At 51.5% G+C, this 23,193-nt stretch overlaps 1 protein-coding gene across 1 annotated transcript; it reads right to left on the reverse strand.

The window, feature by feature from the left end:
* Positions 1 to 1,570: 1,570 nt before the first annotated feature.
* Positions 1,571 to 3,397, reverse strand: LOC138259319 (putative uncharacterized protein DDB_G0284695). Its single transcript, XM_069206956.1, has one exon. The coding sequence runs from the start codon at positions 3,395 to 3,397 to the stop codon at positions 1,571 to 1,573; it is 1,827 nt and encodes a 608-aa protein (XP_069063057.1).
* Positions 3,398 to 23,193: the final 19,796 nt, after the last annotated feature.

Here is a 23,193-nt window from a genome sequence, read left to right on the forward strand (position 1 = left end):
TGTCTGGCATTGCAGATGATGCGATTCCTCCACCTGTACCAGAAGATCTATCTAATCTTGGAATTGAATGGGGTGGGGCAATCCCAGTGCTGTCAGGGCCAGAGCCCTCCTGGAGCCAGGTGTCTGTAAGGAAAAGGACTGAGGTTTTTTTTGTTGAGAGAAGAAGGTTAATATCTAGTTTATGCGCTGTCAAAGACCTGCAGTTAGCCATCAAGAGGGTATATTTAGATAATAGTTGACTGTGGTTTATTGGCCCATTATTTTGCCTTGTCCCCCAGTTGTTTTCCTGGACAACTGTTAAGTTTGTGATGGTGTGGCTACCCCTATCTATTTCTGTATCAGGTCTGACTGGTCTGCCTGTGAGTTGAGAAATAACCTCTTTGGGACTGTAATCTGGGTCAGATCGGGCAGGGGAACTAGCCCCTAGACCCGGTCTGGCGCGGATGGGTGCAGACGGGCTTGCCTTGAGCGCGCACGTGGCGTGTCTGCTGCACGTCCGCATACTCGTGCCTTTTTCAAATAACATTTGGTGTGTTGGTCTCTGGTTGTGGTTGTGTATACTTCGGTGTGTTGTTCTCTGGTTAACATTGTGTGTACTTTGGTGTGCTGCCTCTGCTTGTCATTGTGTATATGGTGTGTTAGTCTGTTGTCTCTGTGAAGTTTTGTGTGTTGGTCTGTGGATGTTTTTGTGCTTACTGTTGTTTATTGATCTCTGGTTGTCATTGCGTGCTCTCTGGTGTGTGAGTCTGGTTGTCATTGTGTGCACCTTGGTGTGTTGGTCTCTAGTTTGCATTGTGTGCACTTTGGTGTGTCAGTCTCTGCTTGTCATTGCGTGTACTTTGGTGTGTTGGTCTCTTGTTAGGAGTGTGTGCACTTTGGTGTGCCGGTCTCTTCTTGTCATTGCGTGCACTTTGGTGTGTTGGTCTGTGGTTCTTATTGTGTGTACTTTGGTGTGTTGGTCTCGGGTTCTCATTGTGTGTACTTTGGTGTGTCGGTCCCTGCTTGTCATTGTGTGTACTTTGGTGTGTTGGTCTCTGGTTGTCATTGCGTGCACTTTGGTGTGTTGGTCTCTAGTTCGCATTGTGTGCACTTTGGTGTGTCGGTCTCTGCTTGTCTTTGCATGTACTTTTGTGTGTTGGTCTCTGGTTCTCCTCACGGTGTGCACTTTGGTGTGTCGGTCTCTGCTTGTCATTGCGTGCACTTTAGTGTGTTGGTCTCTGGTTTTCATTGCGTGTACTTTGGTGTGTTGGTCTCTGTCATTGTGTGCACTTTGGTGTGCCGGTCTCCAGTTAGCATTGCGTGCACTTTGGTGTGTTGGTCTCTGGTTGTCATTGCATGTAGTTTGGTGTGTCGGTCTCTAGTTCGCATTGTGTGTACTTTGTTGTGTTGGTCTCTAGTTCGCATTGTGTGCATTTTGGTGTATCTGTCTCTGCTTGTTATTGCCTGTACTTTGGTGTGTTGGTCTCTGGTTGTCATTGCCTGTACTTTGGAGTGTTGGTCTCTGGTTGTCATTCCGTGTACTTTGGGGTGTCGGTCTCTGGTTGTCATTGCCTGTACTTTGGTGTGTTGGTCACTGGTTGTCATTGCCTGTACTTTGGTGGGTCGGTCTCTGGTTGTCATTGCCTGTACTTTGGTGTGTTGGTCTCTGCTTGTCATTGCCTGTACTTTGGTGTGTTGGTCTCTGGTTGTCATTGCCTGTACTTTGGAGTGTTGGTCTCTGGTTGTCATTGCGTGTACTTTGGGGTGTCGGTCTCTGGTTGTCATTGCCTGTACTTTGGTGGGTCGGTCTCTGGTTGTCATTGCCTGTACTTTGGTGTGTTGGTCTCTGCTTGTTATTGCCTGTACTTTGGTGTGTTGGTCTCTGGTTGTCATTGCCTGTACTTTGGAGTGTTGGTCTCTGGTTGTCATTCCGTGTACTTTGGGGTGTCGGTCTCTGGTTGTCATTGCCTGTACTTTGGTGTGTTGGTCTCTGGTTGTCATTGCCTGTACTTTGGTGGGTCGGTCTCTGGTTGTCATTGCCTGTACTTTGGTGTGTTGGTCTCTGCTTGTCATTGCCTGTACTTTGGTGTGTTGGTCTCTGGTTGTCATTGCCTGTACTTTGGAGTGTTGGTCTCTGGTTGTCATTGCGTGTACTTTGGGGTGTCGGTCTCTGGTTGTCATTGCCTGTACTTTGGTGGGTCGGTCTCTGGTTGTCATTGCCTGTACTTTGGTGTGTTGGTCTCTGCTTGTTATTGCCTGTACTTTGGTGTGTTGGTCTCTGGTTGTCATTGCCTGTACTTTGGAGTGTTGGTCTCTGGTTGTCATTCCGTGTGCTTTGGGGTGTCGGTCTCTGGTTGTCATTGCCTGTACTTTGGAGTGTTGGTCTCTGGTTGTCATTGCGTGTACTTTGGGGTGTCGGTCTCTGGTTGTCATTGCCTGTACTTTGGTGGGTCGGTCTCTGGTTGTCATTGCCTGTACTTTGGTGTGTTGGTCTCTGCTTGTTGTTGCCTGTACTTTGGTGTGTTGGTCTCTGGTTGTCATTGCCTGTACTTTGGAGTGTTGGTCTCTGGTTGTCATTCCGTGTACTTTGGGGTGTCGGTCTCTGGTTGTCATTGCCTGTACTTTGGTGTGTTGGTCTCTGGTTGTCATTGCCTGTACTTTGGTGGGTCGGTCTCTGGTTGTCATTGCCTGTACTTTGGTGTGTTGGTCTCTGCTTGTCATTGCCTGTACTTTGGTGTGTTGGTCTCTGGTTGTCATTGCCTGTACTTTGGAGTGTTGGTCTCTGGTTGTCATTGCGTGTACTTTGGTGTGTTGGTCTCTGGTTGTCATTGCCTGTACTTTGGTGGGTCGGTCTCTGGTTGCCATTGCGTGTACTTTGGTGTATCGGTCTCTGCTTGTCATTGCCTGTACTTTGGTGTGTCGGTCTCTGGTTGTCATTGCCTGTACTTTGGTGTGTTGGTCTCTGGTTGCCATTGCGTGTACTTTGGTGGGTCGGTCTCTGGTTGTCATTGTCTGTACTTTGGTGTGTTGGTCTCTGGTTGTCATTGCCTGTACTTTGGAGTGTTGGTCTCTGGTTGTCATTGCGTGTACTTTGGGGTGTCGGTCTCTGGTTGTCATTGCCTGTACTTTGGTGGGTCGGTCTCTGGTTGTCATTGCCTGTACTTTGGTGTGCTGGTCTCTGGTTGTCATTGCCTGTACTTTGGTGTGTTGGTCTCTGGTTGTCATTGCGTGTACTTTGCTGTGTCGGTCTCTGGTTGCCATTGCGTGTACTTTGGTGGGTTGGTCTCTGGTTGTCATTGTGTGTACTTTTGCCCCGTGAATCTCCGGGCTTGGCGGCACTGGGATCATTCCTGGGAGCGTCCACCAGTGGAGGTCGGTGACCCGCCACCCTCACACTTTGTGGGTGCTCACCGACCATACTGGGAACGGCCGCCAGTGTACTCCTCTCAGAGGGACGGACAAGTCTCCTTCCAGGGTGCAAACATGACAGCAGCTCCCAACAGGGTCGAGGAGAAGGTTAGATGAACCATATTTATACTTTTTTAGCACCGCTTTCGCGTCATTTTTTTACGCAAAAGCTGTGCAAACGTACAAAATACAATTGTATTTTGTAAGTTTGCGCCACTTTCGTGTCAAAAAGCGGCGCAAATGCGGCGCTAAAAAAAGTATAAATATGGGCCTATATTTGTATCCTGAAGAAACACACCATATTAGGATAAATGTTCAGACGCACATGTGTGCTTCATTTCCACACCTAGTCTACAAGTCTGCACACGTGCATTTTTATCGAGTACACATGGAAAGCCCATAGCTGCCAAGTGTCCGAGGCCCTTGCGTGTTGTACTGCTCCAGTTTAGGGTTTTTTGTGTGAAACTTGGGACCTCTAGTCAAGGCAGTACTTAAAGGTGGTCATTACAACCCTGGCGGACGGTGTTAAAGCGGCAGTAAGACCGGCAACAGGCCGGCGGTAAAAAAATTGGAATTACGATTGTGGCAGAAACCGCCAACAAAGACAGCCACTTTAACACTCCGACCGCCACGGCGGTACAAACAAACAGCTTGGCGGTCACCGCCAACAGACAGGCTGGGGACAAAGTACCGCCCACAGTATCACAACCTACCAATCCGCCACCTTTTCCGGGGCGGATTCACCACGGACAAAAACACAGCAGTAACAGGACCTCGAATGGAAAACGCTCACCTCTACACACCCCACGAGGAACCAGGACGCCATGGAACCAGAGCTGCAGATCCTGCCAGCCCTTATCTTCTTGCTCCTCTACCAGGAGCACAAACGCCGGCGGCGAAGACCACGGTGAGTACTGCACCTACGACACAGAGGAGGGAAGAAACAGGGACACACACACGCAACACGCAACACCCCCACCCCCACCCTCACCCACGACAACACACACACTAATACATCATGATACATTATAGTTACACCCCCCAACCTCCCCGGAAGAATGCAAAGACCAAAGAAAATGAGTGTAACCATTGTAATATATTAAAATCCAGTACGCAAAAATATATATATAAACTATAAACAAAATATACACCAAGAATAGTAGTCCAGGTAGCGCACAATTGAAGTCCGTGGAACACTGGACCCACACGGTATGGGCGAGGCCAACACAAGATCCCCGACCATGGCAGAGAGAACACTGCAGGGGCATCAGATAGCAATAAAACAGGCACCTCAGGTGGAGGGAAAAGGGGGGCACCTCAGCCGGTTGAGTACACAACACCAAATCCACGAGGGGGCAACATGCCCACTGTTCAATCCTGTGGAGTGCAAAGCCACAGTCTCTCTAAGTTTGCCCACTGTTCAATCCTGAGGAGTGCAAAGCCACAGTCTCACAAGTCTCTACAGTGGGTGGTTTGCCCACTGTTCAATCCTGGGGAGTGCAAAGCCACAGTTTCTCAAGTCTCTACAGTGGATGGTTTGCCCACTGTTCCATCCTGGGGAGTGGAAAGCCACAGTCTCTCAAGTCTCTACAGTGGGTGGTTTGCCCACTGTTCAATCCTGGGGAGTGCAAAGCCACAGTCTCCACAGTGGGTGGTTTGCCCACTGTTCAATCCTGGAGAGTGCAAAGCCACAGTCTCACAAGTCTCTACAGTGGGTGGTTTGCCCACTGTTCATTCCTGGGGAGTGCAAAGCCACAGTCTCTCAAGTCTCTACTGTGGGTGGTTTGCACACTGCTGCATCCTGGGGAGTGCAAAGCCACAGTCTCTCAAGTCTCTACAGTGGGTGGGTTGCCCACTGCTGCATCCTGGGGAGTCCAAAGCCACAGTCTCTCAAGTGGATGACAGTCTCCACTGGTTCTGGAGGGGGCCGTGTGCCCAGAGTGCTTCATCCTGCCAAGGACTGAGGTAGTGGATGGATCTCTCCACTGGTTCTGGAGGGGGTTTGGTGCCCAGAGTGCTTTATTCTGCCAAGGACTGAGGTAGTGGACGGATCTCTCCCCTGGTTCTGGAGGGGGCTTGGTGCCCAGAGTGCTTCATCCTGCCAAGGACTGAGGTAGTGGATGGATCTCTCCACTGGTTCTGTAGGGGGCTTGGTGCCCAGAGTGCTTCATCCTGCCAAAGACTGAGGTAGTGGATGGATCTCTCCACTGGTTCTGGAGGGGGCTTGGTGCCCAGAGTGCCTCATCCTGCTCGTGACGGACTCGGTAGCGTCAGTGCCCTTGGCGCTCATGGGCCAGCGGTGCATGTGGCGGCGGTGCCCTGTTCAGCGGTGCTTGTGGTGGCGGTGCCCTGTTTAGCGGTGCTTGTGGCGGCGGTGCCCGGTTCAGCGGTGCTTGTGGCAGCGGTGGCCTGTTCAGCGGTGCTTGTGGTGGCGGTGTCCTTTGCAGTGACTCAGCTGCTGGTGGTCCTTCATGGCCCAGCGGGGCTGGTGCTGGCGGTCCTCTCTGGGCCAGCGGGGCTGGTGCTAGCGGTCCTGTCTGGCCCAGCTGGGCTGGTGCTGGCGGTCCTCTCTGGCCCAGCGGGGCTGGTGCTGGCGGTCCTTTCTGGCCCATGGGCTGGTGCTGGCGGTCCTCTCTGGCCCAGCGGGGCTGGTGCTGGTGGTCCTGTCTGGCCCAGCGGGGCTGGTGCTGGCGGTGGCCTCTTGGGCAGCAGGGCAGGTGCTGGCCTCTTGGGCAGCAGGGCAGGTGCTGGCCGTGGCCTTGGGCAGCAGGGCAGGTGCTGGCGGTGGCCTCTTGGGCAGCAGGGCAGGTGCTGGCGGTGGCCTCCTGGGCAGTGGGGATGATGGCGGTGGGCTCCTGGGCAGCGGGGATGATGGCGGCCTTCTCCATCGTGCTGCTCTTCCCAGACCTGCTGACTTTCTTGTGGCCCTTCCCCACCTTGGAAGGTGTCGCAGCTGACTCTACACTCCCACCTGGACCCCTGGGAGCGGCTTTGGTGGCTGGAGTCTTCTCCCTCTCCCGCCGGGCACTGCCCAACTTTTGATGCTTCACAGGTGGGGGACTGTCCGTGCTGTGGCTTCGTGCCACACTGGCTGCCCTGGTGGCCGGTGCACTCCAGATTCCGGTGACTACAGGCACCACTGGTCCCGGAGATGTTGTGATTGAGGTGCTAGGTTGGGACCTGGAGAGTCGGGCCCTAGGAGATGGACGGGGTGGGGGAGGTGTGGGAAAGAGGTCAAGGTTGGACAGGAAACGTTTTTGGGAAACACTGGGACGGGTAGCTGGAGGGGGTTCGTGAGGTGGATGGCTGTTGGGTGGGTGTGTGCCTGCGTTTGTGTATCTTGGGAGGTGGCGTCACAGACACACTGGGAGAGGACACAGGGGACGTGTGAATGGCAGTGGGGGTGGTGATTGCACGTGAGCGGGGTGTGGTGGTGTGTGTGCTGGTGATGGTAGTAGTGGCTGTAGATATAGTGCATGCAGGTGTGAGTGGAGACGAGACTGGGAGGGAGGAGGGAGACGAGGAGGAGGGGGACACAGTGGAGGCAGTGGATGTTGGTGTGTCTGCATGTGTGTGATGCTTGCGTGAGTGCCTGTCGGATGTGTGGTGCTTATGTTTGCCTGAGCTTCCCTTGTGTGTTGACGTGTGTGCATGCTCGTATGAAGGTGTGCTTGGGATAGGCTGAGGTAGAGGGGATTGGGTCTGGGTGGAGGAAGTTGGAGGGGGGTGTAGGAGGTTGGACTGGCTTGTAGTGAGTACCAAGGGGTACTTACACCTTGCACCAGGCCCAGGTATCCCTTATTAGTGTATAGGGTGTCTAGCAGCTTAGGCTGATAGATAATGGTAGCTTAGCAGAGCAGCTTAGGCTGAACTAGGAGACGAGTGAAGCTCCTACAGTACCACTTAGTGTCATATGCACAATATCATAAGAAAACACAATACACAGATGTACTAAAAATAAAGGTACTTTATTTTTATGACAATATGCCAAAAGTATCTCAGTGAGTACCCTCATTATGAGGATAGCAAATATACACAAGATATATGTACACAATACCAAAAATATGCAGTATAGTATTAGAAAACAGTGCAAACAATGTATAGTTACAATAGGATGCAATGGGGACACATAGGGATAGGGGCAACACAAACCATATACTCCAAAAGTGGAATGCGAACCACAAATGGACCCCAAACCTATGTGACCTTGTAGAGGGTCGCTGGGACTGTAAGAAAACAGTGAGGGTTAGAAAAATAGCCCACCCCAAGACCCTGAGAAGTGAGTGCAAAGTGCATTAAAGTTCCCCAAAGAGCACAGAAGTCGTGATAGGGGAATTCTGCAGGAAAGACCAAAACCAGCAATGCAACAACGATGGATTTCCAGACGAGGGTACCTGTGGAACAAGGGGACCAAGTCCAAAAGTCACGATCAAGTCGACAGTGGGCAGATGCCCAGGAAATGCCAGCTGTGGGTGCAAAGAAGCTGTTACTGGACAGTAGAAGCTGGGGTTTCTGCAAGAACGACAAAGGCTAGAAACTTTCCCTTTGGAGGATAGATGTCCCACGCCGTGGAGAGTCGTGCAGAAGTGTTTTCCTGAAGAAAGACCACAAACAGGCCTTGCTATCTGCAAGTCGTGCGTTTAAGGTTTTTGGATGCTGCTGTGGCCCAGGAGGGACCAGGATGTCGCCAATTGCGTCAGGGGACAGAGGGAGCGCCCAGCAAGATAAGGAGCCCTCTCAGAAGCAGGCAGCATCCGCAGAAGTGCTGGAACAGGCACTACAAAGTGGAGTGAAACGGTGCTCACCCGAAGTTGCACAAAGGAGTCCCACGCCGCCGGAGGACAACTCAGGAGGTCATGCAATACAGGTTAGAGTGCCGTGGACCCAGGCTTGGCTGTGCACAAAGAATTCCCTCGGAAAGTGCACAGGAGCCGGAGTAGCTGCAAAACACGCGGTTCCCAGCAATGCAGTCTGGCGTGGGGAGGCAAGGACTTACCTCCACCAAACTTGGACTGAAGAGTCACTGGACTGTGGGAGTCACTTGGACAGAGTTGCTGGATTCAAGGGACCTCGCTCGTTGTGCTGAGAGGAGACCCAGGGTACCGGTGATGCAGTTCTTTGGTGCCTGCGGTTGCAGGGGGACGATTCCGTCGACCCACGGGAGATTTCTTCGGAGCTTCTAGTGCAGAGAGGAGGCAGACTACCCCCACAGCATGCACCACCAGAAAAACAGTCGAGAAGGTGGCAGGATCAGCGCTACAGAGTTGCAGTAGTCGTCTTCGCTACTTTGTTGCAGTTTTGCAGGCTTCCAGCGTGGTCAGCAGTAAATTCCTTGGCAGAAGGTGAAGAGAGAGATGCAGAGGAACTCTGATGAGCTCTTGCATTTGTTATCTAAGGAAATCCCCAAAGCAGAGACCCTAAATAGCCAGAAAAGAGGGTTTGGCTACTTAGGAGAGAAGATAGGCTAGCAACACCTGAAGGATCCTATCAGAAGGAGTCTCTGACGTCACCTGCTGGCCCTGGCCACTCAGAGCAGTCCAGTGTGCCAGCAGCACCTCTGTTTCCAAGATGGCAGAGGTCTGGAGCACACTGGAGGAGCTCTGGGCACCTCCAAGGGGAGGTGCAGGTCAGGGGAGTGGTCACTCCCCTTTCCTTTGTCCAGTTTCGCGCCAGAGCAGGGCTGAGGGGTCCCTGAACCGGTGTAGACTGGCTTATGCAGAAATGGGCACCATCTGTGCCCATGAAAGCATTTCCAGAGGCTGGGGGAGGCTACTCCTCCCCTGCCTTAACACCTTTTTCCAAAGGGAGAGGGTGTAACACCCTCTCTCGGAGGAAGTCCTTTGTTCTACCATCCTGGGCCAATCCTGGCTGGACCCCAGGAGGGTAGAAACCTGTCTGAGGGGTTGGCAGCAGCAGCAGCAGCAGTGAAACCCCTGAAAAGGCAGTTTGGCAGTACCCGGGTCTGTGCTACAGACCCGTGGGATCATGGGATTGTGCCAACAATGCCAGGATGGCATAGAGGGGGAAATTCCATGATCTTAGACATGTTACATGGCCATACTCGGAGTTACCATTGTGAAGCTACACATAGGTAGTGACCTATATGTAGTGCACACGTGTAATGGTGTCCCCGCACTCACAAACTCCGGGGAATTGGCCCTGAACAATGTGGGGGCACCTTGGCTAGTGCCAGGGTGCCCACACACTAAGTAACTTAGCACCCAACCTTTACCAGGTAAAGGTTAGACATATAGGTGACTTATAAGTTACTTAAGTGCAGTGTAAAATGGCTGTGAAATAACGTGGACGTTATTTCACTCAGGCTGCAGTGGCAGGCCTGTGTAAGAATTGTCAGAGCTCCCTATGGGTGGCAAAAGAAATGCTGCAGCCCATAGGGATCTCCTGGAACCCCAATACCCTGGGTACCTCAGTACCATATACTAGGGAATTATAAGGGTGTTCCAGTATGCCAATGTAAATTGGTGAAATTGGTCACTAGCCTGTTAGTGACAATTTGTAAAGAGAGCATAACCACTGAGGTTCTGGTTAGCAGAGCCTCTGTGAGACAGTTAGGCATCACACAGGGAACTCATACCTATAGGTCACAAACTTATGAGCACTGGGGTCCTGACTAGCAGGGTCCCAGTGACACATAACAAACATACTGAAAACATAGGGTTTTCACTATGAGCACTGGGCCCTGGCTAGCAGGATCCCAGTGAGACAGTGAAAACACCCTGACATACACTCACAAACAGGCCAAAAGTGGGGGTAACAAGGCTAGAAAGAGGCTACTTTCTCACAGGGGGAGGCTAGACACAGGGACAATGGCTGCCATCAGTGCTGAGGCTTGAGTCTGAAAAGCTTGCTGAAGGGCTGACTGACCAGAATGAATGCCCTCTAGGAATGCACTTGTTTGTTGCAACTGCCTTTCTACAGCCTGGATGGCATTCAAAATGGTAGACTGCCCAACAGTGAGGGACCTGAGGAGGTCAATGGCCTCCTCACTTAGGGCAGCAGGGGTGACTGGGGCAGGGCCTGAGGTGCCTGGGGCGAAGGTGATGCCCACCCTCCTGGGTGAGCGGGCACGGGGCAAAGGCTGAGGGGCTGCTGGGAGGGTGGTGCTGGCAGGGGGGGTGGCGGCTGTACCTGTAGATGCTGGGGGCACAGATGTTGCCACCACCACAAGGGAGCTCCCATCAGAGGACGAGTCCGTGTCACTGGTGTCAGCTCCTGTCCCCGCTGTGGAGCTCCCCTCGCCCTCCGTCCCACTGATGAACTCCGAGTCCGTTGTCTCGCCCTCCAGGGCCATGTGGGATGCAGCTCCCTCCTGCTCCGTTGCCACTGCTCCTCCGCCTGATGATGCTAATGCACACAAGAACAGGGAGACCACAAAAAGGGGGGGGGGGCGACAGAAGAAAGACATTTAGAGTGCATGCATTACCGATACTGTTGGCGGACACGACAGACGCAGAACCCCCCTGCACTACGCCACGCACTTGGCCTCCACTGTTCAATCCCTGGGACATGGCCTACAAGGCTATGGATGACATCTGCGCCCATGGATGACACAGGAGCCTGACTAGGTGTACTTGGCACTGTACACAGGTGGGGTGGGGTGCCACAGGCTCTGCCAGAACAAGGGGACCTTGCCTCCACTGCGCGCAAAATCGGCAGAATGAGAGTGCACTCTCCCCCTTGTGGCTGCTGTGATGCCCCCAAGCGCCAATCCAACTCTGGGTAAACCACCACCAGGATCCTGAACATCAGGGGGTCATGGTGCGACGGGCACCCCTTCCATGTTGGGAGGCCATCCCCAGCTGGGCCTCCGCCGTCTTCTTGCTCCAGCGGCGAATGTCCTCCCATCTTTTCCGGCAGTGGGTGCTCCGTCTGTGGTAGACCCTCAGGATCCGGACGTCCTTCGCTATGGCACGCCAAATATCTTTTTCTGGTGGGCGCTGACCTACATGAATTGTACAGGGGGAAAAGAAAAGTTATTACCAAATGCACCGTCACAGTCATTGGCCCCCATCCCTACCCTTGCCATGATGCACATGCACTCACCGTCGTTTCATGTATGCCTCAATCTCCCCCCCCATCTTTCATCCACCCCACTCCACACAGGCATAGCCCATACAGCATGCTCCCAGTGTATTTACCTGTTTGTCTGGAGAACCGTAGAGTAGCGTGTACTGGGGGAGGACCCCATCCACGAGTTTCTCCAACTCCTCCGATGTGAAGGCAGGGGCCCTTTCCCCAGTCGCACAAGCCATTGTCTCTTCCAGACTGAGGTCACAGCAGCACTTGCAGTGTAGGTCCTCTCCTGTCGAAGATCAGGTATCGAGTGATTGAACAGATAGAAAATGGTGGTCACGTCCGCAGCGGTGTGTACCGTCACCGCCGACGTACATCGTCATTGGCTCCTGGGACCCATAGGGTCCAATGTTAACCAATGCAGCATTGCGCCGCGATCTTCGACCGCCTACCGCGACGGTGTACAACGCCAGCGCAGTTACCTCACATCCCATTGTCCCACTTTACAGGTCAGGCAGCCGCCATTTCAGGGACCCACATGGCTTAATTTTTAACTGCGTCACACATACCTAGGCCTTGCCTCAACACACATACAGGCCAATTTTCGGATTATAATTCGTGTTCTGAGTAAGCTGTGGGTACGTACCTCTGAGTTGGTTGACTCTGTGCACGCTGTTCTCCTCCATAGGCACCGTCCGTTGGGGCATGTGAGGAGATGGCGGTATCCCCCGGTGTACAGACCGCTGGTGGACCTGTCGACAATGGAGGAAAGACATGTGATCATCACCTACAGGCTTGATCGTGCCACAATCCAGGAACTGTGTGCCCAGTTGGAGCCAGACCTGATGTCAGCTATCCGCCATCCCACAGGAATACCCCCTCAAGTGCAGGTGCTGTCAGTATTCCATTTCCTAGCAAGTGGGTCATTTCAAACAACAGTGGCCATAGCATCAGGGATGTCCCAGCCTATGTTTTCCAACGTGTTGTCCAGAGTGTTGTCTGCCCTGCTGAAACACATGCAGAGCTACATCGTTTTCCCTCAGGTGGAGGATTTGCCTACAGTGAAAGGAGACTTCTATGCCCTGGGACATATCCCCAACATCATAGGTGCCATTGATGGGACCCATGTGGCTTTGGTACCCCCCCCCGCAGGAGTGAACAGGTGTACAGAAACCAGAAGAGTTATCATTCCATGAATGTGCAGATGGTGTGTTTGGCAGACCAGTACATCTCCCATGTGAATGCCAAGTTCCCTGGCTCAGTGCATGACACCTACATCCTGCGGAATTGCAGCATCCCTTATGTGATGGGTCAACTCCAGAGGCATCGTGTGTGGCTATAAGGTGAGCACCTGGAAGCTAGTCAGTGGGAATGGTTGTCTGGGTCTGGGGATATCCCTCCAGGTTAGTGTGTGTCTAACAGTTGTCCCTCACCATTTGCAGGTGACTCTGGTTACCCCAACCTGTCATGGCTACTGACCCCAGTGAGGAATCCCAGGACAAGGGCAGAGAAACGCTACAATGAGGCCCATGGGCGAACTCGGCGGATAATAGAGCGGACCTTCGGCCTCCTGGAGGCCAGGTTCAGGTGCCTCAATATGACAGGTGGTTCCCTATTCTACTCACCAAAGAAGATGTGCCAGATAATCGTGGCCTGCTGTATGCTTCACAACTTAGCTTTGCGACGACAGGTGCCTTTTCTGCAGGAGGATGGTCCAGATGGCGGTGTTGTTGCAGCTGTGGAGCCTGTGGACAGTGAAGATGAGGAAGCAGAAGAAGAGGACATGGACAACAGGAACTCTGTGATCCTGCAATATTTCCAGTGAGACACAGGTAAGATTACAAACCTGCCTACTACATGTACTTTAACACTACTACCTCTCTACTGTCTGTCGTTTTCATCCAGTGTATGGTCACTGAGTTGTCACTTTCCCATATGATTTCACAGATGTGTGTCCCACAGTGTGACATCTGCTTTGTTTCCTCATGGACTAGAGCTGTGTGACATAGGTATGTTGACATTACAATTGAAAGAGCATTTTGCCACTGTAATTGCTAATACACTATTCCAAAATCACAGACTGACTCCAGATTGTTTTGTACTTCAAGGGTGTTTATTTAAGTGCTCAATATTGGAGGGGGTTGGAAAATGGTGAGGGGTGATGGTGCAGGAATGTCCATGGCAGAGCCCAGTCTATTAGTCTCACAGGTGCATTGCCCAAATGGGCATAGGAAGTGGAGCTGGGGCAGTTTGAGGATGGACAGGGTGACAAAGTGGGACATAAGGATGACATTCAGGGTGGTCTCATTTCTTGGCGGGGGTCTTGGCATCGTTCTCTGTCTTTGTCCTGGATCTCAGGGACCGTTTGGGGGGTGGTTCTCCCTCTGCAGGGGGTGGGCTGCTGGTGTGGTGGTCCTGTGGCAGTGCCTGTTGTCCAATAGCGCCGGCGGAGGTGGTGGGCAGTTCATCGTCCATGCTAGTGTCAGGGGCCCCTTGTTGTGACACAGTGTCCCTCCTGGTGTTGAGTACTTCCTTCCGCACCCCTACGATGGTGCCAAGGGTGGAATTGATGGCTCTGAGTTCCTCCCTGAAGCCCAAATACTGTTCCTCCTGCAGGCGCTGTGTCTCCTGAAACTTGGCCAGTACCGTTGCCATCGTCTCCTGGGAGTGGTGGTAGGCTCCCATGATGGAGGAGAGGGCCTCGTGGAGAGTGGGTTCCCGTGGCCTGTCCTCCCCCTGTCGCACAGCAGCCCTCCCAGTTCCGCTGTGTTCCTGGGCCTCCGTCCCCTGGACCATGTGCCCAGTACCACTGCCCCCAGGTCCCTGTTGTTGTTGGGGTGGTGGGTTAGCCTGGGTTCCCTGTAGTGGTGGACACACTGCTGATTGACGTGTCCTGGAGACAGAGGTATGGGGCCGCTGGGTGGGTGCTGTGCTGGTGTTTCCAGAGGGGGGAAGGTCTGTAGTGGCCTTTGACTGTGTGAGGGGAACCGACTGTCCCGAGGTCCCTGATGGGCCGGGCTGGTCATCTAGATCCAGTTGGATAGAGCTGCTGTCATCACTGTGGGCCTCTTCTGTTGGTGGTGTGGACATGTGTGGACCCTCCTGTCCGGTGACGTTGGGTAGGGGTCCTGCAGGGGTATAAAAGGATGTTTATTACATCTGTGTGTGCCATGGTGTGCAATAGGTGGGTGTCCGTGTACCCCAGTGCTTGCATTCCTGTGTAGGACCTTGTGTGATGATGGTTTAGGGGGGTGTATGGGTATGTGCAGTGGGCATGCTTTTGTGTTGGGTGTCCATGCTTTGTTGTTGCATGCAGGGATTGGTGTTGGGATGGGTGGGTTGTGATAGTGGGACATTTGTGAGGAGTAGGAGTGATGGGGGTGAGGGTGAGGGTGGGGTATGTGATGGCATGCAGGTAGGGTGTGGGATGTAATAGTTAAGATTTGACTTACCAGAGTCCATTCCTCCATCTACTCCTGCGAGGCCCTCAGGATGCAGAATCGGCAAGACCTGCTCCTCCCATGTTGTTAGTTGTGGGGGAGGAAGTGGGGGTCCGCCGCCAGTCCGTGAACCGCAAAGTGGTGTCTTGAGACCACGGAACGCACCTTCCCCCGTAGGTCGTTCCACCTCTTCCTGATGTCATCCCGATTTCTTGGGTGCTGTCCCACTGCGTTGACCCTGTCCACTATTCTGCGCCATAGCTCCATCTTCCTAGCTATGGTGGTGTGCTACACCTGTGATCCGAATAGCTGTGGCTCTACCTGGACGCTTTCCTCCACCATGACCCTGTGCTCCTCCTCAGAGAACCTGGGGTGTCTTTGCTGTGCCATGGGGTGGTGTGGGTGATGTGTGGGGTGGTGTGTGTGGTGATAAGTGTGCTGATATGTACTGGTGTGTTGTGTGAGGTGCGTGGAAGTTCTGTGGGTGATGGTATTGTGTGCCTGTGGATGCTTGGTAGTTGTTTATGGTGTCTCTCTCTGGCCTTCGTTCGGGATTTTGGTCGTAGGGGTTTGTGGGTGATGTGGGTGTGTGTTTTATATTGTATTGGGTGTGTGGGTGTGGTGTGTGTATGTGTATCAGGTGTGTGTGTTTCGAATTGTCCAATGTGGCTGTGTTTTGTAAATGTGTGTGTATTTTGAGCGCGGCGGTGTGTATCGCCAATGGAATACCACGGTTGAAAGACCGTCGCGTGGATTCATGTGTCGTGATAGTGTGGGCGTATTTCTGTTGGCGTGATGGTGGAGGTTTTGTTTTCGCCAGTTTATCACTGACCTTTGGTGTGGTGGACTTGTGTGGGTGTCTGAATTTTTGCAGATTTTGGCTTGTGGGTCAGTGAGTACCTAGGGGTACTTGCACCTTGCACCAGGCCCAGTTATCCCTTATTAGTGTATAGGGTGTCTAGCAGCTTTGGCTGATAGATAATGGTAGCTTAGCAGAGCAGCTTAGGCTGAACTAGGAGACGAGTGAAGCTCCTACAGTACCACTAGTGTCATATGCACAATATCATAAGAAAACACAATACACAGATATACTAAAAATAAAGGTACTTTATTTTTATGACGATATGCCAAAAGTATCTCAGTGAGTACCCTCATTATGAGGATAGCAAATATACACAAGATATATGTACACATTACCAAAATATGCAGTAATAGTATTAGAAAACAGTGCAAACAATGTATAGTTACAATAGGATGCAATGGGGACACATAGGGATAGGGGCAACACAAACCATATACTCCAAAAGTGGAATGCGAACCACGAATGGACCCCCAAACCTATGTGACCTTGTAGAGGGTCGCTGGGACTATTAGAAAATAGTGAGGGTTAGAAAAATAGCCCACCCCAAGACCCTGAAAAGTGAGTGCAAAGTGCACTAAAGTTCCCCAAAGGACATAGGAGTCGTGATAGGGGAATTCTGCAGGAAAGACACAAACCAGCAATGCAACAACAATGGATTTCCAGTCGAGGGTACCTGTGGAACAAGGGGACCAAGTCCAAAAGTCACAAGCAAGTCGGAGATGAGCAGATGCCCAGGAAATGCCAGCTGTGGGTGCAAAGAAGCTGCTACTGGGCAGTAGAAGCTGAGGTTTCTGCAGGAACAACAAGGGCTAGGAACTTCTCCTTTGGAGGACGGATCCCTCACGCCGTGGAGAGTCGTGCAGAAGTGTTTTCCAGCCGAAAGACTGCCAACAATCCTTGCTAGCTGCAAATTTTGCGGTTAGTGTTTTTGGATGCTGCTTTGGCCCAGGAGGACCAGGATGTCGCCAATTGCGTCTGGGGACAGAGGGGGCGTCGAGCAAGACAAGGATCCCTCTCAGCAGCAGGCAGCACCCGCAGAAGTGCCAGAAACAGGCACTACGAGGATGCGTGAAACGGTGCTCACTCGAAGTCGCACAAAGGAGTCCCACGTCGCCGGAGAACAACTTAGGAGGTCGTGCAATGCAGGTTAGAGTGCCGTGGACTCAGGCTAGACTGTACACAAAGGATTTCCGCCGGAAGTGCACGGAGGCCGGAGTAGCTGCAAAAGTCGCGGTTCCCAGCAATGCAGTCTGGCGTGGGGAGGCAAGGACTTACCTCCACCAAACTTGGACTGAAGAGTCACTGGACTGTGGGAGTCACTTGGACAGAGTTGCTGGATTCAAGGGACCTCGCTCGTCGTGCTGAGAGGAGACCCAGGGTACCGGTGATGCAGTTCTTTGGTGCCTGCGGTTGCAGGGGGACGATTCCGTTGACCCACGGGAGATTTCTTCAGAGCTTTTAGTGCAGAGAGGAGGCAGACTACCCCCACAGCATGCACCACCAGGAAAACAGTCGAGAAGGCGGCAGGATCAGCGTTACAGAGTTGCAGTAGTCGTCTTCGCTACTTTGTTGTAGTTTTGCAGGCTTCCAGCACGGTCAGCAGTCGATTCCTTGGCAGAAGGTGAAGAGAGAGATGCAGAGGAACTCGGATGAGCTCTTGCATTCGTTATCTAAGGAAATCCCCAAAGCAGAGACCCTAAATAGCCAGAAAAGAGGGTTTGGCTACTTAGGAGAGAAGATAGGCTAGCAACACCTGAAGGAGCCTATCAGAAGGAGTCTCTGACGTCACCTGCTGGCACTGGCCACTCAGAGCAGTCCAGTGTGCCAGCAGCACCTCTGTTTCCAAGATGGCAGAGGTCTGGAGCACACTGGAGGAGCTCTGGGCACCTCCCAGGGGAGGTGCAGGTCAGGGGAGTGGTCACTCCCCTTTCCTTTGTCCAGTTTCGCGCCAGAGCAGGGCTGAGGGGTCCCTGAACGGGTGTAGACTGGCTTATGCAGAAATGGGCACCATGTGTGCCCATGAAAGCATTTCCAGAGGCTGGGGGAGGCTACTCCTCCCCTGCCTTCACACCATTTTCCAAAGGGAGAGGGTGTAACACCCTCTCTCAGAGGAAGTCCTTTGTTCTGCCATCCTGGGCCAGGCCTGGCTGGACCCCAGGAGGGCAGAAGCCTGTCTGAGGGGTTGGCAGCAGCAGCAGCTGCAGTGAAACCCCAGGAAAGGTAGTTTGGCAGTACCAGGGTCTTTCCTACAGACCACTGGGATCATGGGATTGTGCCAACTATGCCAGGATGGTATAGAGGGGGCAATTCCATGATCTTAGACATGTTACATGGCCATATTCGGAGTTACTATTGTGAAGCTACATATAGGTAGTGACCTATATGTAGTGCACGCGTGTAATGGTGTCCCCGCACTCACAAAGTCCGGGGAATTGGCCCTGAACAATGTGGGGGCACCTTGGCTAGTGCCAGGGTGCCCACACACTAAGTAACTTAGCACCCAACCTTTACCAGGTAAAGGCTAGACATATAGGTGACTTATAAGTTACTTAAGTGCAGTGTAAAATGGCTGTGAAATAACGTGGACGTTATTTCACTCAGGCTGCAGTGGCAGGCCTGTGTAAGAATTGTCAGAGCTCCCTATGGGTGGCAAAAGAAATGCTGCAGCCTATAGGGATCTCCTGGAACCCCAATACCCTGGGTACCTCAGTACGATATACTAGGGAATTATAAGGGTGTTCCAGTATGCCAATATGAATTGGTGAAATTGGTCACTAGCCTGTTAGTGACAATTGGGAAAGCAGAGAGAGCATAACCACTGAGGTTCTGGTTTGCAGAGCCTCAGTGAGACAGTTAGGCATCACACAGAGAACACATATAGGCCACAAACTTATGAGCACTGGGGCCCTGCCTGGCAGGGTCCCAGTGACACATACATATAGGCCACAACCTTAGGAGCACTGGGGTCCTGACTAGCAGGGTCCCAGTGACACATAACAAACATACTGAAAACATAGGGTTTTCACTATGAGCACTGGGCCCTGGCTGGCAGGATCCCAGTGAGACAGTGAAAACACCCTGACACACTCACAAACAGGCCCAAAGTGGGGGTAACAAGGCTAGAAAGAGGCTACTTTCTCACACGGCCGCGGCGGTGTGTTGGCGGTCTTCTGCATGGCGGTAAGCAGCTTTTACCGCCAATGTTGTAATGAGGGCCAAAGTCTGGTGCGCAGTGAATTGAGTCGCACCAGACAATTCCAATCGCACACAGTCAGTTACCAATGCCGTACCTCCCTGGAATGAGACACAAGATCCGGTGCGCAATGACCTGAGTCGCACCAGAAAATGTCGATCTCATACGAAGAGTTGCCAATTCCGTTCCTCCCTGGAATAAGGCACAAGATCACAAGATCCGATGCGCAATGACTTGAGTTGCACCAGACAACTCCGGTCACACAGACCGAGGCGGAAGTTCAGCGGTGCTACACGAGGTAGAATCCAGCACGGCTACAGGTATGCCCCTACCTCTGAGGTTCACAACCTGTCAATTGGAATTCATGGAATGAGGGTGCAGTGGGCCTGTCGCACAATAGATATGCAGCATGATCAACAATGCGGGCCATGTGGCATCCCGCAACCAGTGAATCCACTCACCACCAACAAGAATCTTATGCATGACGTGGCCCTACGATGAAGGGCCACAGTCCTTGAATAAGGGCAGTACTTTGCAGGCTCTGCACCAGGCAGTCCAGTCTCCAGGCATAACCAGCAGATGATGTGGTCACTTGAAGGGCATGCTCTCCGGATGTCATGGGAAGAAGGTGGAGGTGCCTAACGGGAGGTCTTTGATGTCCTTGCGACCTCCACCAAAGAACAGGGGCCAAGCCAACAAACCATTGGAGAGCACATTTCAGGGTGCCACACAGTAGAAGGCAATCCGTCCAGATTTAGGAAGAGTGCGCAATCCCTTCCTAGGGCAGTAATTGTCCCTTGTGCACAACAGAACCCTCTGGCAATGTGCATAACAGTTCTCTCCCCAAGCATATCTCTCAATTGCTAAACTGTAGCATGCCTTTGAAGTTAGGAGAGGTTCAGAGGGTTCCCCTTTGATCTTCAGATATCTCCCCTAAATTTCAGTCCTGCCATGGGGCTGTGGAATGTGGATCTTAAGCTTTAGTGGGACCATCATCTGGCTCAGAGGGGTCAAGTGTCAACACCTCTCCCTCCAGTCTATCCAGCCAGGCCCTCAGAGGGCAGAGGTCTTTCTTTCCAGTTTTGTTTGCCCAAGGTTTTCTGCTGTCACTGGGGAAAGCACAGATGTGTTCCCCAGCCTCCAGTGTGGACTGGAGTCAAATTTAAAAGGCACACAAAGTGTTGTTAGAGCACAGAAATGACTACTTTCTAGAAGTGGCATATCCAGGTTATTCTTGCAAAACCACCTTTACCACAGGAAGGGGGTTTGTCAGGATGAATTCACTGATATGAAACATTATTAGGCTGCTCCACTGCAATCCACCATTGCAGCTAGGAGTAATTGTAAACTTCCCCCCATGTTAACCTACGGGCAGAGCAGCTCTCATATACAATGAAAACATGCATGGGCATTCTTCACTCCCTGGGTATATGTGCTCTTGTGCACATACAGGCCTATATTGGCAGGCTGGACACATTTAAAAAGACAGCATAGGTACTAGTATGCACACACAGGCCTGCAGTGGCAGTTTTTAAACACCAGTGGGCACGTGTCACACTGGCCACCACCACTTACTAACATATGGAAGAATATCTAAACAAAACAAGACCAAAACGACAAAAATCCAACATACATAACTCAAGATATGAATTTTCAAAAGAGTAAGGGCCTGATTTATACTTTTTTAGGGCCGCATTTGTGTTATTTTTTGACGCAAAAGCCATGCAAACTTGCAAAATATAACTGAATTTTGTAAGTTTGTGCCGCTTTTGCGTCCAAAAATGACGCAAATGCAGCGCTAAAAAAGTATAAATGAGGGCCTAAGATTCTTAATCCTTAGAAAACAGTGAGAATGTACACAAAGTACCTGCTTAGCATCAAAAATAAAGCCGCACAGGCGAGCGTGCATCGGAACAGTCAGCGATGCATCGATTCCTTACACGCAAGTGAGGACGTGCGTTGTTTCCTTCTCCGGTCTGGTCGGAGATGCGCCATTTTTCTTCCTCGCAAGAGAGCGATGCGTCGATTTCCAGACGGCATCTCGGATCTGCGCAGGGTCGGGTTGACTTGGACGCCAAGGGACGATGCGGGGAAAATACGGTGGCACAGTGTTAGGAAACCGTGCTGCGTAAACAGGTGTTGCATGTTGTTTCTCCAGCCGCGAGTGCCAGTCTCACAGCAGCGATGCAGGTGGAGCATTGATTTCATCTGCGAAGCCGACGGCGCGTCATTTATCAGCCACGTCGTGGAAGGTGTGTCATAAATTTACCCGCACTGAGTTCTGTGTGTGGATTTTCAGTTCTAGCTTCACCTCTCAAGAGCCCAGGGACTGGATAGGGAACCACTTGCAGGGCATGAGTCTCATCAGCGAGTCCAGGTGCTGGCAGGAGAAGTCTTTGATGGCCCTGAGACTTCAACAACAGGAGGCAAGCTCAGTTCAAGCCCTTGGAGATTCTTCTCAAGCAGGAATGCACAACAAAGTCCAGTCTTTGTTCCCTTTCACAGGCAGAAGCAGGCAACTGCAGGATAGCCCAACAAGCACAGTCACAGGCAGGGGCAGCACGTCACCTCATCTCTTCAGCTCTTCTTGGCTTAGGTTCCTCTTGATTTCAAAAGTGATCTAATTTTCAGGGTTTTGGGTCCACTAGTTATACTCCTTTCTGCCTTTGAAGTAGGCAAACTTCAAAGGAAAGTCTTGTGTTTGTAGGATTCTGCCTTGCCCAGGCCAGGCCCCAGACACACACCAGGGGGTTGGAGACTGCATTGTGTGAGGGCAGGCACCGCCCTTTCAGGTGTAAGTGACCACTCCTCCCCTCCCTCCCAGCACAGATGGCTCATCAGGATATGCAGGCTACACCCCAACTCCCTTTGTGTCACTGTCTAGTGTGAGGTGCAACCAGCCCAACTTGCAGACTGACCCAAACAGGGAATCCACAAACAGGCAGAGTCACAGAATGGTTTAAGCAAGAAAATGCCTATTTATGTCTATTCAATGTAATATTCTGAACTGAGCCTATCTTACACTTGCCCAAATTAACATAATATAATAGAGAGTCACAGCTGCACCTCCTTGATGTATTCACCACCAGGTTCCTCGGCCTGGCTCTTCTAGCAAAACGCAATATTACACTGGCTTGGGAGGATTCAATTCCTCTGAATATCATAAATTGGACCAAGGTCTTTCTCGCTTTGTGTCAATCTGAGAGCGCCCTGTTACACAGAGAGGAATGAGCCGGTCTGGGGAAATATTTAATTGCAGAGATGTGGGAAATTTCAGTGGAGGGCTTCAAAGACTGCACACTCTTGGGGCCAGATGTAGCAAAAAAAAAATATTTGCGTTTCTTAAATAGCGAATTTTAAGAAATCGCTATTTAAGAAATGCAAAATGGTATGTATGATTTTTGTGATTCGATAATAGTGATTTCTTAAAATTCGCAAATGCTATTACCGAATCGCAAATAGAGAATCCAACCCCATTTGCACCTATGGGCCTGTTGCGAATGTTTTTGCAGTTCCCAAATTGCGAATTCCAGTTAGGAATTCACAAATTAGGAAATGCAAATTACTGGGTGCTGGGGACCTAAGGCCCCCCCTGCTGTACCCCAAAAATATTTTTACAGACATGTAAAACACACACATGCCTTAGGGGTATGTGCGCGCTACATGTCAATTTTAAAAATGCATTTATAATGCATTTTTAAAATTTGCATATGGTTACCACCAAACTTTAGTTTGTGGTAATTGCATTTCCTAAATGCCCAATTCACATTTAGGAAATGCTTGATACATGTGCTTTGGAAATCGCAAATAGGAATTCTCTATTTGTGATTTCCAATTTAAAGAATCGCAATTTGCGATTCTACAAATGGGGTCACAATATTAAGGAATCACTATTTTAGCGATTCCTTAAAATTGCACAGCGAATGCCTTTTATACGTCGTGAAAGGCATTTTTGCATTCGCAAACGGCCGAATTTTGCAATTCGCACCATTTGCGAATGCAAAAAATCTTGATAAATCTGGCCCTTGGTTTCTATGTACTAGTTGTTCTTGCCAAATCTAGACATATACACAAGGCAGTGGTTCAAGGGCCCGATCTCCAACACACTGTTGCGGTTTTCCCACTAGAACACCTCCTTCTGGGCACCACAGGGTTTATTGCTCTGCTTCCCTACACTGATAGTTAAAGCAGCGTTGACTCTGTGTAGGAGGCTGGACTGGCTTGTAGTGAGTACCTAGGGGTACTTGCACCTTGCACCAGGCCCAGTTATCCCTTAT

Source organism: Pleurodeles waltl, chromosome 2_1, assembly GCF_031143425.1.
Source record: "Pleurodeles waltl isolate 20211129_DDA chromosome 2_1, aPleWal1.hap1.20221129, whole genome shotgun sequence".
Taxonomy (NCBI): Eukaryota; Metazoa; Chordata; class Amphibia; order Caudata; family Salamandridae; genus Pleurodeles; species Pleurodeles waltl.

Coding starts and splice junctions, on each gene's coding strand:
- LOC138259319 (XM_069206956.1), bottom strand. CDS start 3,397: ATGGTCGGTGAGCACCCACAAAGTGTGAGGGTGGCGGGTCACCGACCT.